The following is a 16,656-nucleotide window of genomic DNA, read 5'->3' on the forward strand; positions in this document are numbered from 1 at the left end:
CTGTACCTTATGGTATGTACACTTTTCTGTGTGTATATTATACTTGAATTAAGATTTCCTTAAAAAATGAACTCTATAAGCGAGTAAACAAACTAACATAAAAAGAGTACTAATGGTACTTTAGCAGACAATAAGCTTAAGTAAAGAAAAACATGTAAGTCAGTTTAATATTGGCCAGGCGCGGTGGCTCATGCCTGTAATTACGGCACTTTGGGAGGCCAAGGTGGGTGGATCACTTAAGGTCAGGAGTTTGAGACCAGCCTGGGTAACATGGTGAAACCCCACCTCTACTAAAAATACAAAAATTAGCTGAGCGTGGTGGCGCACACCTGTAATCCCAGCTACTCGAGAGGCTGAGGCTGGAGAATGGCTTGAACCTGGGAGGCAGAGGGCCAAGATCATGCCACTGTACTCCACCCTGGGCAACAGAGCAAGACTTCATCTCCAAAGGAAAAAAAAATCACTTGTAGGTATTCATTGCCACATCTGCTCTATTGACTAATACACAATCGCACAGAGGGGAACTCATCATATGATGCCCAATGTGAAGCACTCAGTCATTGGAGCCAACGAGGCCATCCACTGTTTGACTTCTACCTACTTCTGCCATTACCCCAGAAGCTCAAGAGGGGAAGTATACAAAGAGTTATACTCCTGCCTCAGCCTCCTGAGTAGCTGGGATTACAGGCTTACGCCACCACGCCCGGCTAATTTTGTATTTTTAGCAAAGACGGGATTTCACCATGTTGGCCAGCCTGGTCTTGAACTCCTGGTCTCAAGTGATCTGCCTGCATCAGCCTCCCAAAGTGCTGGGTTTACAGGCGTGAGCCACCATGCCTGGCCAGCTGGGAAATTCTTAAATGTGATTTACTCACGACATCCAGCTAATTTTTAAAATACTATTTTTTTTGTTTTTTTCTTGAGACAGGGTCTCATGCTATCACCCAGGCTGGAGGGCAGTGGCACAATCTCAGTTCACTGCAACCTCTGCCTCCCAGGTTTAAGTGATTCTCCTTGAACATCTAAGGTGCATCTAAGAAACTATATTACCCTTTTCTTCAAAATCTACTGAAGAACAAGATAACTTATTTCTGACAAGATCCAAAGTGACAGCAGAGAAAAAGAGTCAAAAATCTCTGCCAAAGACTATAATTATGTGAGAGTATTAATGACCACCTGGCAAGGAAACATTTCAAGAGGAGAATAAAACAGTGTTGAGAACATAGGCAAAACAATGTAAGAATGGCCCAGAAAGTGGTGCTGGCCAGTTAGAATTTGCTGTTAGACTTTTTGTGTGTGATCATTAAAAAGAGAAGCAATAGATCTCTCTTCCAAGCAAACAAGACAAGAAGGCTGTCGCAGTGGCTCACGCCTGTAATCCCAGCACTTTGGGAGGTGGAGGAGGGTGGATCACTTGAGGTCAGGAGTTTGAGACCAGCCTGGGCAACATGGTGAAGGCTGAGGCAGGAAAATCACTTGAATCTGGGAGGCAGAGGTTGCAGTGAGCCGAGATTGTGCCACTGCACTCAAGCCTGGGCAACAGAGCAAGATTCAAAAAAAAGAAGACGAGAAACACAACTTAAAAAAAACGGTGAGCGGGCAGTTTAGGACAGAACTTTAATACTACTAACAAACCTAAGCATACACATGGAGATTTTAAAAAATGAAATCATGAAACAATGCTTGATATAGATTAATGTTTTATAACAAATACACAAAAAAGGTACACTATCCAAGATGAAAAGTAAATTTGGAGCAATGTAATTCACTGGCTGCATGTGTATGTTCGATTTCTTAGTTCAAAATTTTTGACCTTCATTTCCTCCCTCACCCACATATAGTCCACCCAATTGCACTAGTATCATTCAAAATAACCTCATGGTAAAGTTCTACAAACCATGTGGAATACAGACAGATCTAATTCTTTTTTTAAATTGTTTTAAAATTTTTCCCACCTTTCTTCATGGACATTTTTTAATTCCAATTTTCATTCAACCTCTACCTAAAGTTTAAGCGTGGGGTGGACAACTCCAGCAGATTCCCAGCTCTAATTCTCAGTTTCTCATGCCTCAGAATATAGCTAATAATGAATACCACAGCCATACTATTTCAAGATACCAATTCAAATTCAAGATACTCAACTTTCTTTTCTCTCTGTAGGCAGGGCTCATTCTGTTACTCAGACTAGAGTGTAGAGGCCCAACAATGGCTCAATGCAACCTCCTCTTCCTATGCTCAAGCAATCGTCCAGCCTCCAGAGTAGCTGAGACCACAGGCGCACACCACCACAGTTGGCTAATTTAAAAAAATTTTTGGCTGGGCGTGGTGGCTTACGCCTGTAATCCCAACACTTTGGGAGGCACAGGTGGGCAGATCACGAGGTCGGGAGATCGAGACCATCCTGGCTAACACAGTGAAACCCCGTCTCTACTAAAAATAAAAAAAATTAGCCAGTTGTGGTGGCGGGCGCCTGTAGTCCTAGCTACTCGGGAGGCTGAGGCAGGAGAATGGCGTGAACTCGGGAGGTGGAGCTTGCAGTGAGCCGAGATGGAGCCACCGCACTCCAGCCTGGGCGACAGAGCGAGACTCCGTCTCAAAAAAAAAAAAAAAAAAAGTTTTTTTTTTGTAGAGTCTCACTATGTTGTCCAAGCTGGTCTCCAACTACTGGGCTCCAGTGGTCCCCCCGCCTCAGCCTCCCAGAGTGCTGGGATTACAGATATACAGAAATGAGCCACTGCACCCAAATGGGAATTTTTTTTTTTTTTTGGAGATAGACTCTGGATGTTGCGCAGGCTGGAGTGCCGTGGCACAATCTCGGCTGATGGCAACCTCTGCCTCCAGGGTTCAAGCGATTCTCATGCCTCAGCCTCCTGAGTAGCGGGGACTATAGGTACGTGCCACCACGCCTGGCTGATTTTTTGTATTTTACTAGAGACGGAGTTTCACCATATTGTCCAGGATGGTCTCAAATTCCTGAGCTCAGGTGATCCACCCACCTTGACGTCCCAAAGTGCTGGGATTACAGGCATGAGCCACCTAACCCAGCCCTAAAATACATTTTCGAAATAGTCATATTTAAACTCCATATTCATTCACTCAACACAAATTTATTGAGTGCTAATTCTAGGCTCGGCATTGCTCTATGCAAAAGCAGTAAACAATATGAATATTTTAAGTAAGATAAGTAAGATAACCTGGAAAGTTTGGAAAAATAAAGTTTGACTAACATTACGATTTTTCTGACATAAAATCAGTTAAAAAACCTATTTTAGCACTTTGGGAGGCCGAGGTGGGCAGATCATGAGGTTAGGAGATCAAGACCATCCTGGTTCACGCAGTGAAACCCCGTCTCTACTAAAAATACAAAAAATTAGCCAGGTTTGGTGGCAGGCACCTGTAGTCCCAGCTACTCAGGAGGCTGAGGCAGGAGAATGGCGTGAACCCAGGAGGCAGAGCTTGCAGTGAGCCGAGACTGAGCCGCTGCACTCCAGCCTGGGCAACAGCCAGAGTCTGTCATTTCATGGAAGACAGTTTTTCCACAGAGGTGGGGCCAGGGGCATAGGTTTTGGGATGATTCAAGTACGTTACATTTATTGTGCACTTTATTTCTATTATTATTACATTGTAATATATAATAAAGTAATTATACAACTCATCATAATAAAGAATCAGTGGGAGCCCTGAGCTTGTTTTCCTAAAACTAGACGGTCCCATCTGGGGGTGAGGTGGGACAGTGACAGATCATCAAGCATCAGATTCTCATAAGGAGAGCACAACCTACATCCCTCGAATGTACAGTTGACAACAGGGTTTGCAGTCCTATGAGAATCTAATCCCACTGCTGATCTGACAGGAGGCAGAGCTCAGGTGGTAATACTAGCAATGAGGAGTGGCTGTAAATACAGATGAAGCTTCACTTGCTCTCCTGCTGCTTACGTCCTGCCATGAAGTCAGGTTCCTATTGGCCCATGGCTCAGGGGTTGGGTCCCCTGGGTTAGTGCACTGTAGCCCAGGCAACACAGACGGATATCCAAAACAAACAAATAAAATTTCGCTAGGGAAAAATACTAAATAGAAAATTGTCACCAAAATCTTTAAGCTACAGCGTTTATATTTGCCTTCTTAAGAAAAAAAAAAAAACAAAACCAAAAAACTATACACTACAATTCTTTATATCACTGTCATTATTATTATATTAGAAAAGGTTTTAAAGAGAGGAAAAAGAAATCACCCCAATCCCACCAATAAGCCTAGTTACCTTTCTCTCTTTTGGACTCACTGTAGGAGAAGCCAGCTGCCACATCATGAGGACATATTCATTCCTTACCACTTAATAGACAAAGGAGTGAACAATTCAGAAATAGCTAACAGATATAGCTCAATAAATTGGTAACAACTATCAGCCCCAGATATTGGGAACCAATTGTGTGATTTATTTCAAATATACAAGGTACTATGGATAGGCCAGACACAAAAGAACAAAACAAAATAAAACTATACTGTTTGAGAAATATATAAGTAGCAGGGAAAGGTGGAAAGCAAGAAAATTATTACCACAAAGCCAGGATGGGAGATTTATAACTGGGGCTTCTGAGAATCTAGTTTATTTTGTTTCTTTCTTTAAAAAAAAAAAGAGAGATGTGGGGTCTTGCTATGTTGCTCAGGCTGGAGTGCAGTGGCTGGCTATGGACTCACAGGAGCCACCATAGTACACTGTAACCTTGAACTCCTGGCCTCAACCTCTTGAGGTGATAAAAGAAAGACACTGTAGTTTCCTTCTTGCCCTCTTTTGATTCACTCACTCTAGGGGAAACCAAGCTGCTGTGTTATGAAAACATTTAAGATGAGGAGGAACTGAGGCCTCCAGCCAACAGCCATCAAAGAGCTAAGGCCTCCTGTAAGGGAGCTTGGAAGTGGGTCTTCCAGCTGCACCACTCTTCCCCAGTCAAGTTTTCAGATGATTGCGTCCTCATAGGAGCCTATACCAGAAGCACCACTTGGATTCCTAACCCACTAAAACTGCAGGAGATAATACCTGTTTGTTATTCAAACATGAAGGCCTTCATGTTACTCATGGGCTAAAACCTCAGCTCCTCGCTATGGCCTACAAAATCATTCACCTTTTTATCCCCACCTGGTTCTATTAATTATCTCCTTAATTTCGTTTTTCGTTTTTGTTTTTTTTGAGACAGAGTCTCACTCTGTCGCCCAGGCTGGAGTGCAGAGGCGCGATCTAGGCTCACTGCAACCTCCACCTCGGGGGTTCAAGCAATTCTCCTGCCTCAGCCTCCCGAGTAGCTGGGACTATAGGCTCGCACCACCACGCCCGGCTAATTTTTTCTATTTTTAGTAGACACGGGGTTTCACCATGTTAGCCAGGATAGGCTCGATCTCCTGACCTCTGGTGATCTGCCCCACTCGGCCTCCCAAAGTGCTGGGATTACAGGCATGAGCCACTGCGCCCGGCCTATCCCCTTAATTTCAAATGACTCTGCTTAGATTTTTTTTACTGGACTCTTATTTCTAATCCCAAGACCTTTGTTTTTGCTGTTTTCTCTGCTTAGGAATGCTACTCCCTGCATATCCTCTGCCTACTTAGCTCTTTTTTGCTTTTTTGTAACTCCTTTCTCAGCTTAAATGTTCCCTCCCCTGAAAGGCATTCCCTGACAATGCATGCTTTTGGAGACAGTTTTGCTCTTGTTGCCCAGGCTGGAGTGCAGTGGCCCGATCTTGGCTCACTACAACCTCCGCCTCCTGGGTTCAAGCGATTCTCCTGCCTCAGCCTCCCAAGTAGCTAGGACTACAGGTGCCCATCACCATGCCCAGCTAATTTATGTATTTTTAGTAGAGACGGGGTTTCACCATGTTGGCCAGGCTGGTCTTGAACTCCTGACCTCTGGTGATCTTCCCGCCTCGGCCTCCCAAAGTGTTGGGATTACAGGCGTGAGCCACCGTGCTGGGCCGACAACCCACACTTCATGGGAAAACCCTGGAAAGATCCCCATGGGAAGAGAGAAACAAAGTAAGGAGACCATCGTTACTAAAGCAATATAAAATTAGAGTTAGTCTGTTGGACTAACTGTATTAGAGGATACACAAGAGAAATATGTACAAAAAGAAGAAACATGTAAATTCTCCCTTAAATTCTACCTTAAAACAGTCCTAAAGGACAAAAGAAGGCATATGCAAATGTAAAGATGCAATATGTAGAATAGGAAGACTGAACATGAAATATATGTAAATTCTCCAAATTCTGTTAATATGATTCCAATAAAAATACCAGTAGGATTTTATTCTTGTAATGAAACGTGGTGTTTATACACTAATATGATAAAATAAACCAGAATAGTCAGATCACTTTTGAAAAATTAAAAGGAATTAGCCTATCAGAAATGGAAACATTATAAAATCTAAATAATTAGAGCAATCTCATGCTGATTAAAGACAATGATTTAACACAATAGGGAATTCTCACATATAAACAAATACACATCAATAATGAAGAGGTGTACAATTAAATGAGTGGTGTTGGATAACTGAGTAGCCATCTGGAGAAGTGTACATAGCTACCAACACTCTAAACCAGGATAAATATAAAATACTTCATTATAGAAAAAAATAAAATCATTAAAATACTACAAAAGAAAATGAAAGATTTATAACCTACAAGTGGTAAAGATTTTTCTAATTAAGATAAAATACCCTAAAGCTATAAAAGATGAAAAAGCTGATTAGTCAAAAAAAAAAAAAACTAACTGGTAAAACCACAACAAACTGAGAAAATATATTTGCAACTTTCATCACAAATGGCCAATTTACTTAAAAATCTATTAAAAAATCTGGCCCAGCACAGTAGCTCACGCCTGTAATCCCAGCACTTTAGGGGACTGAGGTGGGAGAATCACTTGAGCTCTCCACTAAAAAAAAAAAAAAAAAAAAATTAGCCGGGTTTGGTGGCAAGTCTTAACTACTTGGAGGCTAAGGTGGAAAGATTGCTTGAGCCTGGAAGATCAAGGCTGCAGTGAGGTGTGATTGCACCACTGCCATCCAGCCGGGGCGACAAAGACCCTGTCTCAAAAATTAAATAAATAAATGAATAAATAAAATAAAGGTCACTCTGGCTATTGTAAATGTATAAATATCAGCTCTGGAATAACAAGCTTCAAAAAAATGTATAAATAGGAAATACTTACCCACTTAGCAATTGGACACCCATGAGAGCTTTTCCCTTCTTTACCGGTGTACACTACTATTTCTATCCTTATTGCGTTTCCTTTTTGACCATACCTGAGTATAAAACACAGTGAAGGGAATGTACTAATTAATTGCAATCTGTACTTGAAGGCTTTGGCTTTGAACATCTTAATGTATATAAGATATAGATGTACAGAAGTTCAAAAATCAGACACTCTTCATAATTTTCTCTTGTTAAACATTTGCTTTTGTGTGGCAGGTATTTTAATTTGTTAACCAGTCCTACTCACTTATCCTCAAAGATCACTCTTTAAAAAATAGGCTGAGTGCAAGACAAGCAATGGGAATGTGGGGTATGCAGTGTCAAGGGTGGTAATTTGACCTATTTCTACCATTATACGATATATAAAAAGTACTTCTGAGTTTATCAAAGACAACTAGTCTTGCTTTGTGGGTGCTTTTATGTGCCCAACAGCTTGTATGATGGGTGGCTCAGTAGGGACACGAGGACACCCCTCTTTTGTTGGGCCCTAAGAAACATCCAACTCATACTCCTGATCATTTTTCAATCACGGCGTTTGTTCTTAGAGATGATTTATCTCCGTTGAGTCAGATCCACAGTAAGAATGATTTTAACAGGGAAGCGTATTTCCTCACCTATTCTCCATGATTTCCCTGACAGCAGCAACACTTGGTCCTGCCCCAAGGTGTGTATAATATGGGCCTTTGTCTTTTTGTATAACTCGATCTGTGGAAGGAATAAGATTATTAGACCCAAAGCTTTACAGAATTGCATAGGGGACAGGAGAAGCTATTTTTATACTTTTTGTTCCCCCTCAATTCAGAACCATGAATCTTGACAAGGTTTTGGTAAGATTTGATAATTAAAGTCAAGGACAACAGCCCATGGAATTTAACTTTTAATGTTCCTTTCTTCCTGCCCCTAACGAATTCTTTCTTCCTCTGAAAATCAGAGGAGAAAAAAATATTTTAAGATGTGGGTCATATTTATACTCCTATCTCTTGCTTAAAAAGAAAAATCTGTATTAATTGAGGTGTAATACTAAAAGTTATCCAAGAACAATAAATGTTAAAGGTTGCCCTCAGAATCCTATTAAAATTGAGCAATCTCTTTTTTTTTTTTGAGACAGAGTCTTGCTCTGTCTCCCAGGCTGGAGTGCAGTGGCGCGATCTTGGCTCACTGCAAGCTCCACCTCCCGGGTTCACACCATTCTCCTGCCTCAGCCTCCCAAGTAGCTGGGACTACAGGCGCCCGCCACCACGCCCGGCTAATTTTTTTTTTGTATTTTTTAGTAGAGACGGGGTTTCACCATGTTAGCCTGGATGGTCTTGATCTCCTGACCTTGTGATCTGCCCGCCTCGGCCTCCCAAAGTGCTGGGAAAATTGAGCAATTTCATTGCAGACAATTTATTCTACCATACATTTGCACAATTACAAAAGAATGTTCCTTGTTACAATTATTTGTAATATCAAAAAGAGAGCAAAACACTCAACATCTGTCAATAACATGTGGTTTAAATAAATTATGGGATGTTTATATAGTGGAATACAATAAATCTATTGAAACAATAATATTTATAAAACATTTTAAAATATCATTATATTAAAAAACCAAGTAGAAAGATTGTTTTAAATTTTTTGTAAAAATGGAAACAAAATTAAAATCAATAATGTTCTTTTGTATAGAATGGGAGTATAGGAAGATGTTTGCGTCGTATTTCTGCACCACTTGGATTTTTGTGAGCATGAATTTTATGTTTCTTAAAAAATGCTATTTTTAACTTGGCCCCTTAGACTCATGTGTAACAAGAATTACTGGGGAATTTCTGCATTTCATGCATTTCTAGCCATGGTATACCTACACCAAAAAGTCATTTTCATTGGATGTCAAATACTAGGGGAATTACTTCTGTGGCTTCCTTTTTCACCTTTATTTTTTAGTATTATTATTTTTTTGAGATGGAGTTTCACTCTTGTTGCCCAGGCTGGAGCACAGTGTAGAGATCTTGGCTCACTGCAGTCTTCGCCTCCTGGGTTCAAGCAATTCTCCTATCTCAGCCTCCCAAGTAGCTGGGATTACAGGCATGTGCCACCATGCCTGGCTAATTTTGTACTTTTAGCTTCACCATGTTGGCCAGGCTGGTCTCGAACTCCTGACCTCAGGTGACCCACCCGCCTCGCCCTCCCAAAGTGCTGGGATTACAGGCGTGAGTCACGGCACCCAGTCTACTTCTGTGGCTTCTTAAGTAAGATACACTTGATAGATTTTATCTTATTCTTAGTGATCTACAGCAGTGATTCTGAACCAGGGGAACGTTGCCGCTAAGGGGACTCATGGAAATACCTGGAGACATTTTTGGTTGTGACAATTCGGCAGTTATGTGTGCGCATTACTACTGGCATCTAGTGGGTGGAAGATAGAGATGCTGCTAAACATCCCACAATGCACAGGACAGCTCTCCACAACAAAGAATTACGAAAGATAAAATACCAATACTGCTCAGTTTGAGGAATCCTAATCTAGAGATTATTTTGCTAGAACATAATTCCACCATGGAAATTCTTTACCCTCAGATATGATGGTACTACTTGGGATGATTTGATAAAAAGTGACTGGGTAAATAACTTTTTGTTTCTCTGTCTTTAAGTGCCTTTTTCTACACAATGAGCACAATAAACTCACACGTAAAATGATTTACTAATGACATGTTAGTGACAGTAGATAAAACAGCTGAGTCCACTGCAGGTACTTATTCAACTTTGAATGCCTGGCTGTCTATTCCTATATGCTGTGACTAGTTATTTTGCATAAGGAAAGAGTCTTCAAACTAGACAATCCTCCTTTTAGAACCATGCACATAGAAAAAGTAGTCTAGCTCAGGTATATAAATTTTAAAGGCACGTGTTTGTTGAACTACAGGGCTTATTTCCATTTGTAAGGATATTTAGAAAAGTGTTCTCTCCCTTTTTTTTTTTTTTTTTTTGAGACGGAGTCTCGCTCTGTCACCCAGGCTGGAGTGCAGTGGCGTGATCTCGGCTCACTGCAAGCTCTGCCTCCCAGTTCACGCCATTCTCCTGCCCCAGCCTCCCAAGTAGCTGGGACTACAGGCACCCGCCACCATGCCCGGCTAATTTTTGTATTTTTTAATAGAGATGGGGTTTCACCATGTTAGCCAGGATGGTCTCATCTCCTGACCTCGTGATCTGCCCGCCTCGGCCTCTCAAAGTGCTGGGATTACAGGCGTGAGCCACTGCACCAAGCTGAAGAGTGTTCTCTCTTTTATAATTCTCCTTTATTAAGCATCAGCATGTATATTATAAGGATAGGTTCTGGAGTTGAGACTGCTGTCTCTGAGTCCCAGTTCAGTTACTGGATAGCTATGAAATTCTCTGTGCCTCAGTTTCTGCATTTGTATAATGGGGATAATAAGCCCTGTCTTTGAAGAGCTGCTGTGAAAATAACAAGTCAAGGCAAGCACAGTATCAGACTTGTAGTAACAGCTCCAGAATGGAAGCCATTATCATGATTACATTCTTCTCTCCTTAATTCAAGAAACTGACTCTCCCAATTCAACTCCACCCAGACAGCATTGTCACTCTTTCCAAATTTTGAGATTCTTCTCAGAACAGCCTATCCTTGGTAACTGGCACATTGCAGTTTGTCAAAACTGTGTGTTAGCTGGTGTGGTGGTTCATGCCTGTAATCCCAGCACTTTAGGAAGCTGAGGCACGAGGATCACTTGAGCCCAGGAGTTCAAGACCAGTCTGAGTAACAAAGTGAGACACCATATCCACAAACAAACAAAACAAAAACCTAAAAAACACTGCATATTGAACAACGAGCAGAGAAATGGAAGGATATTATTTCAGAACAACAAGTGTACTTTGGAAAGACAAGAATTCAATATTATTACTACACAACACTATATTTTCTACTGTTAAAAAATCAATGTGATATACTTATCCTCCCTATGGAACCACCTGCTTCTAATAAAAACATCACCTTTGGTCAAGGCAAATCTTGAGTCTTTGTGATTTGGAGCCATATTTTAAGTAAGACTTCCAATAACTAAACCTATTTGGATGAGGTTCAAAACAGATTTTTCACAAAATTTATTCTATCATAGTTGTATGGTAAACAAAATAATGGGGCTTCAAGCAGCCTAACGAACTTTAATGACACAATCTATTTAATTTCCCTATTTTTTTACAGCTATATTAGAGTCAACAGGTTTCTTAGAAGAGTGCTTACCTGAAATTTGGCCATAGACAGTAACTAACCAGTACAGGATTCAAATTAAACTTTCACATGTTTCAAATACTGAGGAAATTTCTCATAAGATCTGCCTGAGAATCTTTACCCAGCAAGATTTTCTCAGGGCTTTTAACACACTAATAAAACTAATTGGTTCAGAATGTTCTCTTTCAATGACTCCTAAGGCACAAAAATGTAGAAATACATTGGTTAGGGATCAGTCCATGAGTCAGCTATTAGCACATGACTCATGTTAGCACACTGGTTATTCTTTGAGTTTTTGAAATAGGAAATCAGGATTAAACAAATTTGTTAAAATATGTTAAAATTCAGAAAGGCTTATGAATTCTTCAAGTGGCCAAGATTATGGAATTTCTTTATACATAAGTACACTTTGTATTGCAGAGAAATAGAAACATATTATTCCAGAATATCAAGTGCTCTTTGGACAAAAAAAGACAGTATTAGATCTTGTACTGGATAGAGCGTAAAAGCACTAGACACTGAAAAAGATATAAACCAGCTTCAATTCTAGAGTAGGACGGCAACTGCCAGCTATATATTTTATAACTGTTAACTTATACATATGTTTTACTTTCTCTATATGTATCTTCTATCTCACACACACAGAAATATAATGAAAGGCTTGTAAGTTGAAATTTTTTTGAATATAGGAAGAATAAACAAACTGTAATAAACTACTAAGTTATTTCTTTCTTTCTTTTTTTTTTAAGACAGGGTCTTGCTCTGTTGCCCAAGCTGGAGGGGAGTGGCACAATCTTGGCTCACTGTAACCTCCACCTACCAGGTTCAAGTGATTCTCCTGCCCCAGCCACCCGAGTAGCTGGGATTGCAGGCATGCACCACCATGCTCAACTAATTTTTGAATTTTAAGTAAATACAGGGTTTCACCATGTTGGCCAGGCTAGGATCGAACTCTTGACCTCAAGTGATCCATCTGACTCGGCCTCCCAAAATGTTGGGATTACAGGCAAGAGCCATTGCGCCTGGCCTACGAAATTCATTCTTACGCTACGCACAATAAATTGACAGACATTCAACATTGAGAGATATATCAGCCTATTTTTCCACTTGAGTGGGTTTACCTTTTCCAAATTTGTTTTTCCAAATTATGAGTTGAATTTTCCATTCTTGTGAGCAGAACCAAAAGGTCCCACAGAAAAATGGTTATAGATTTACTTAATCCATCTTAGTTAGAATAAGAATGGGGAAAAAATATCACACAAAAAAGATGAATCAGAATTTGCTTCAGTCATGATTGAGGTAATTTGTGCAGGTGAAATAAGAACACATCCACACAAGTACTCACCAAGACAGCTGCAGGTGGGCAGTTCAGAATCTTTAGTTATAGACACTAGGTTTTTTGTAGGGTTAGTAAAGAAGTTCATGGCAAAATCATTAAAATTTTTCTGTGCACTGTCCACTGTGGAAAACTCTGATGTTCCAACACTGGATGAACAGACTTCCTCTTCACTTTTGGTAGAAACCACTGTAATTCCACCTGAACACACTACATTTACATTCCTGAGAGTTAGTGCTGACTCCGGTAAGGGTGTTTCATGAGAGATATCAGGCAATGTTGGCAGTCTCTGATGCATGAGTTGCTCCTTAACAACCTGCTGAAACCGTATTTGGTCATCACCTGCCATCACGTTAGCACGCTGGTTAGGTGGAGAGGAGGGCTGGGTCAAAGGATGGGCTTTCTGATTGGCATTCACCGTTAACTGTACCTGAGAATTATAAGCTTTATCAGTGAATGCCTTCCCGTTGGATTCCGTTTTAAGATGAAAAAAGCTGAGTGAATCCAATGGTTCAACCTTCACCTTTTCCTCTGCTGATTCAGGATATCTCTGTAATTTTATCTGAGTGAGTGGGGGAAATACTGTTTTGGGTTGCATAATGGACCTCGTTTGAGCCAGTGGTTTCCATATTTTGGTCGAGGAAGAAATTTTCCCAAATACAGTAGGAAAATCATGTGGACAAAATTGCCCAAAATTTTGAAATTTCGATGCTATCCAAATGTCGCATATTGTGCCATACATATAGGACAACTTTTCCCACTTCTGCCGATCATTTTCTTGATAACTTACAACTGTGGGCTTCTTTTTCCGCCGATCTCTTGATGGGGTGGATTTTGTCTTTTTCTGGGTTGGGTTCTTTTGTTTTGTTAATGATGAACCATGATTATTGTGTACACTTGAAGGTGGTTTCTGTTGTATTGTGCCCTTCTCCTGATTGTATTTTTGCTGTACATTACATGTGACAAGGCTTGTTGGTGTACTTTCAACTTTTTTGTCCTCTGGTTTTATATAATTGATCTTAATTATCGAAGCAAGTTGTGTCAACTGTGTTGCAACATCTTCCTCAATTTGAGTATGGGTTGCATCCTGACATGATAGATCATCTGAGTCCAATTTTTTGCTGCTGTCCAGTAACTGGTTGCAATACTCCACTTCATTATTTCTTGGTGGCAACTGATGCAAATCATTGGAACAATTGTCAAGAGTAATTATCCCTTGAGCAATACTTTTATTGGTGTCAATCTTGGATGAATTTGATTTTGGTATAAAAAGAGACAATGAATTTGTGACTTTTGAATATTCATGTGACTTTGTGGATGCTTGGTTAGTAGCTGAGCTGATATGTGAGTTGGAAAGGGTAGTAGTTTGCCCATTGAAAACCACCATGTTGCATGAACTTTGTTTTTCCAAAGATGGACAGTGATTAAGTTTTGGTGGCTCTCCCTGTAAGTTTGGGTCTTGGAGGTCTTTTCTTACAGTGTAGAGGATAGCTTTGCAGCTATTAAGCAAACTGGCTGTTCTCTGCTCTGATTCTTCATCCTTCTCTGACTTTGATGGGGAGGAATTCTCTGATGGGGCTTCCGAGAGTTGAGTCAGGGCCTCTATGGCTACCACTTGCTCCAATGTTAATCTCCTATCTTTCATTAACGATAAGAGACTTGGTTGAACGGGAGATCCATCTTTTCGTTCTTTACTTGGTATATTCTCAGGAGTTTTTGGTTGATCACCTTCATTGTGTATACTAGCATGACGATTTATGATGGAGTGTGAAGAATGTGGAATGGAACTGCAGTTAAAGCCAGGCTGCTGGAATACTAAAACGTTACTTCTCCCCTTGAGATGATCACAACTCATATCAGTAGCAACAGAGCTCATAGCGTTATTATGGTTTGCAGTGTCTTTTAGTAATTTATAAGAATTGTTTTCCAATGTCTTCCCGAATTCTTCAATATTGAATTTTTTAAATGAAACATTTGTTTCAGCTGGTAAATAGTGTACATGTTTAATGCCATTTCTTATGGTTTGTACAAACAATTTTGGAGATTTGGTTCGTTTCTTGTCAACTTCAGAGTTTTTCGATTTTTCAGCTTCTGGGACATTAGCACTAAAATCTCCTTTTACATGATCAGTTAACTGTGATTTCTTGTTTTGTGTCCACTTCTCCACCTCGATGCCTGTCATGCTGTCTTCATTTTTAGTTACATTTTCAACAGTATGTGGGTTCAATTCCAATTTTTGTTCTTCCCCATGACCACATCTACTGCAGTCCATGGATTCTGACTTGGGGCCATTTACTGGTTTGTTGTCAAAATCTGCCTGTAAAATACAGAAATTACCCATGTCATCTACTTAAATATCTGAATAACAGCCATAGAAGATTAAAATTTAATAGCAACTAAATGTAAAGCCCCTGTGGATACAGCCTAAAATATTATTTTTGCTTTTCACACATTCAGCGAAGTCATAAAATACCAAAAGGACATAATATGCAAAAAGAAAAGACAACTAGGCTAGGCATAGTGGCTCACATCTGTAATCCCAGCACTCTGGGAGGACAAGATGGGAAGATCGCTTGAGCCCAGGAGTTCAAGACCAGCCCGAGCAAGACGGTGAAACCCTGTCTCTACCAAAAACACAAAAAAAATTAGTCAGGTGTGGTGATGCACACCTGCGGCCCCAGCTACTCGGGAGGCTGATGGCGAGAGCATCGCTTCAGCACAGGAGGTGGAGGTTCCAATGAGCCAGGACTGTGCTACTATACTCCAGCCTGGGTGACAAAGTGAGACCTCTTCTCCAAGAAACAAAATCAAAGGCCAGGGGTGGTGGCTGATGCCTGTAATCCCAGCACTTTTGGGAGGCCAAGGTGGGCAGATCACAAGGTCAGGAGTTCAAGACCAGCATGACCAATATGGTGAAACCCTGTCTCTACTAAAAATACAAACATTAGCAGGACGTGGTGGTGCACACCTGTACTCCCAGCTACTTGGGAAGCAGAAGCACAAGAATTGCTTGAACCCAGAAGGTGGAGGTTGCAATGAGCCAAGATCATGCCACTGTACTCCAGCCTAGGCGACTGAGTGAGACTCTGTCTCAAAAAAAAAAAAAAAAAAAAAAAAATAAACTACTTTTACATCGGTAGTGTTCGTTAGGCAATATCTATTTTATTTATTTTTTATTTTATGTTTTAATTAATTAAATTTTTTTCAGATGGGGTCTTGCTCTGTTGCCCAGGCTGGAGTACAGTGGCATGATCTCAGATCACTGCAACCTCTGCCTCCTGGGTTCGAGCAATTCTCCTCCTCAGCCTCCCAAGTAGCTGGGATTACAGGTGTGTGCCACCACACCCAGCTAATTTTTGTATTTTTAATAGAGATGGGGTTTCACAATGTTGGCCTGGCTGGTCTTGGACTCCTGACCTCTGGTGATCTGCCCGCCTCAGCCTCCCAAAGTGCTGGCATTACAGGTGTGAGCCACCGTGCACAGCCATACCTATTATTTTGATACAAACTGTTTTCAAATAGAACATACACATAGAAAGGTGTACAAATCATAAGTATATAGCTTGTTAGTTTTCACAAAATGAGCTGTTAAGTATACTTGTAGTCCATTCTCATTGTATAGTAAGTTAACTGATTAAATACATAACAATGTTATTTTTTCTGCTGGACATGGGCATTGGGTTATTTTTAGTGTTTGGGTCTTTAAAGTAACTGCTATAGTTTCAATTTCTTTATTTCTTTCATTTTTTTTTGAGACAGGGTCTCACTCTGTCACCCAGGCTGGAGTGCAGTGGTACAATCACGGTTCACTGTGGCTTCAACCTCCCAGGCTTAGATGATCCTCCCAGCTCAGCCTCCCGTTTG

The 16,656-nt window shown here is 40.6% G+C and overlaps 1 protein-coding gene across 9 annotated transcripts in view; it reads right to left on the bottom strand.

Annotated features, from left to right (window-relative positions):
- TET1 (tet methylcytosine dioxygenase 1) overlaps window positions 1-16,656 on the bottom strand; it is a 168,820-nt gene that overhangs the window by 41,117 nt on the left and 111,047 nt on the right. For 7 of the 9 annotated variants that reach the window (XM_063670530.1, XM_063670531.1, XM_063670532.1 and 4 more), the window contains 3 exons: window positions 12,802-15,109; window positions 7,852-7,942; window positions 7,194-7,287 (listed from right to left, as the gene is read on the bottom strand). In XM_063670530.1, coding sequence (XP_063526600.1) covers window positions 7,194-7,287; window positions 7,852-7,942; window positions 12,802-15,109 — 2,493 coding nt within the window. The remainder of the gene's footprint in view (window positions 1-7,193; window positions 7,288-7,851; window positions 7,943-12,801; window positions 15,110-16,656) is intronic. The other 2 variants (XM_063670537.1, XM_063670536.1) reach the window with 1 other exon arrangement.

Source organism: Pongo pygmaeus, chromosome 8, assembly GCF_028885625.2.
Source record: "Pongo pygmaeus isolate AG05252 chromosome 8, NHGRI_mPonPyg2-v2.0_pri, whole genome shotgun sequence".
Lineage (NCBI taxonomy): Eukaryota > Metazoa > Chordata > Mammalia > Primates > Hominidae > Pongo > Pongo pygmaeus.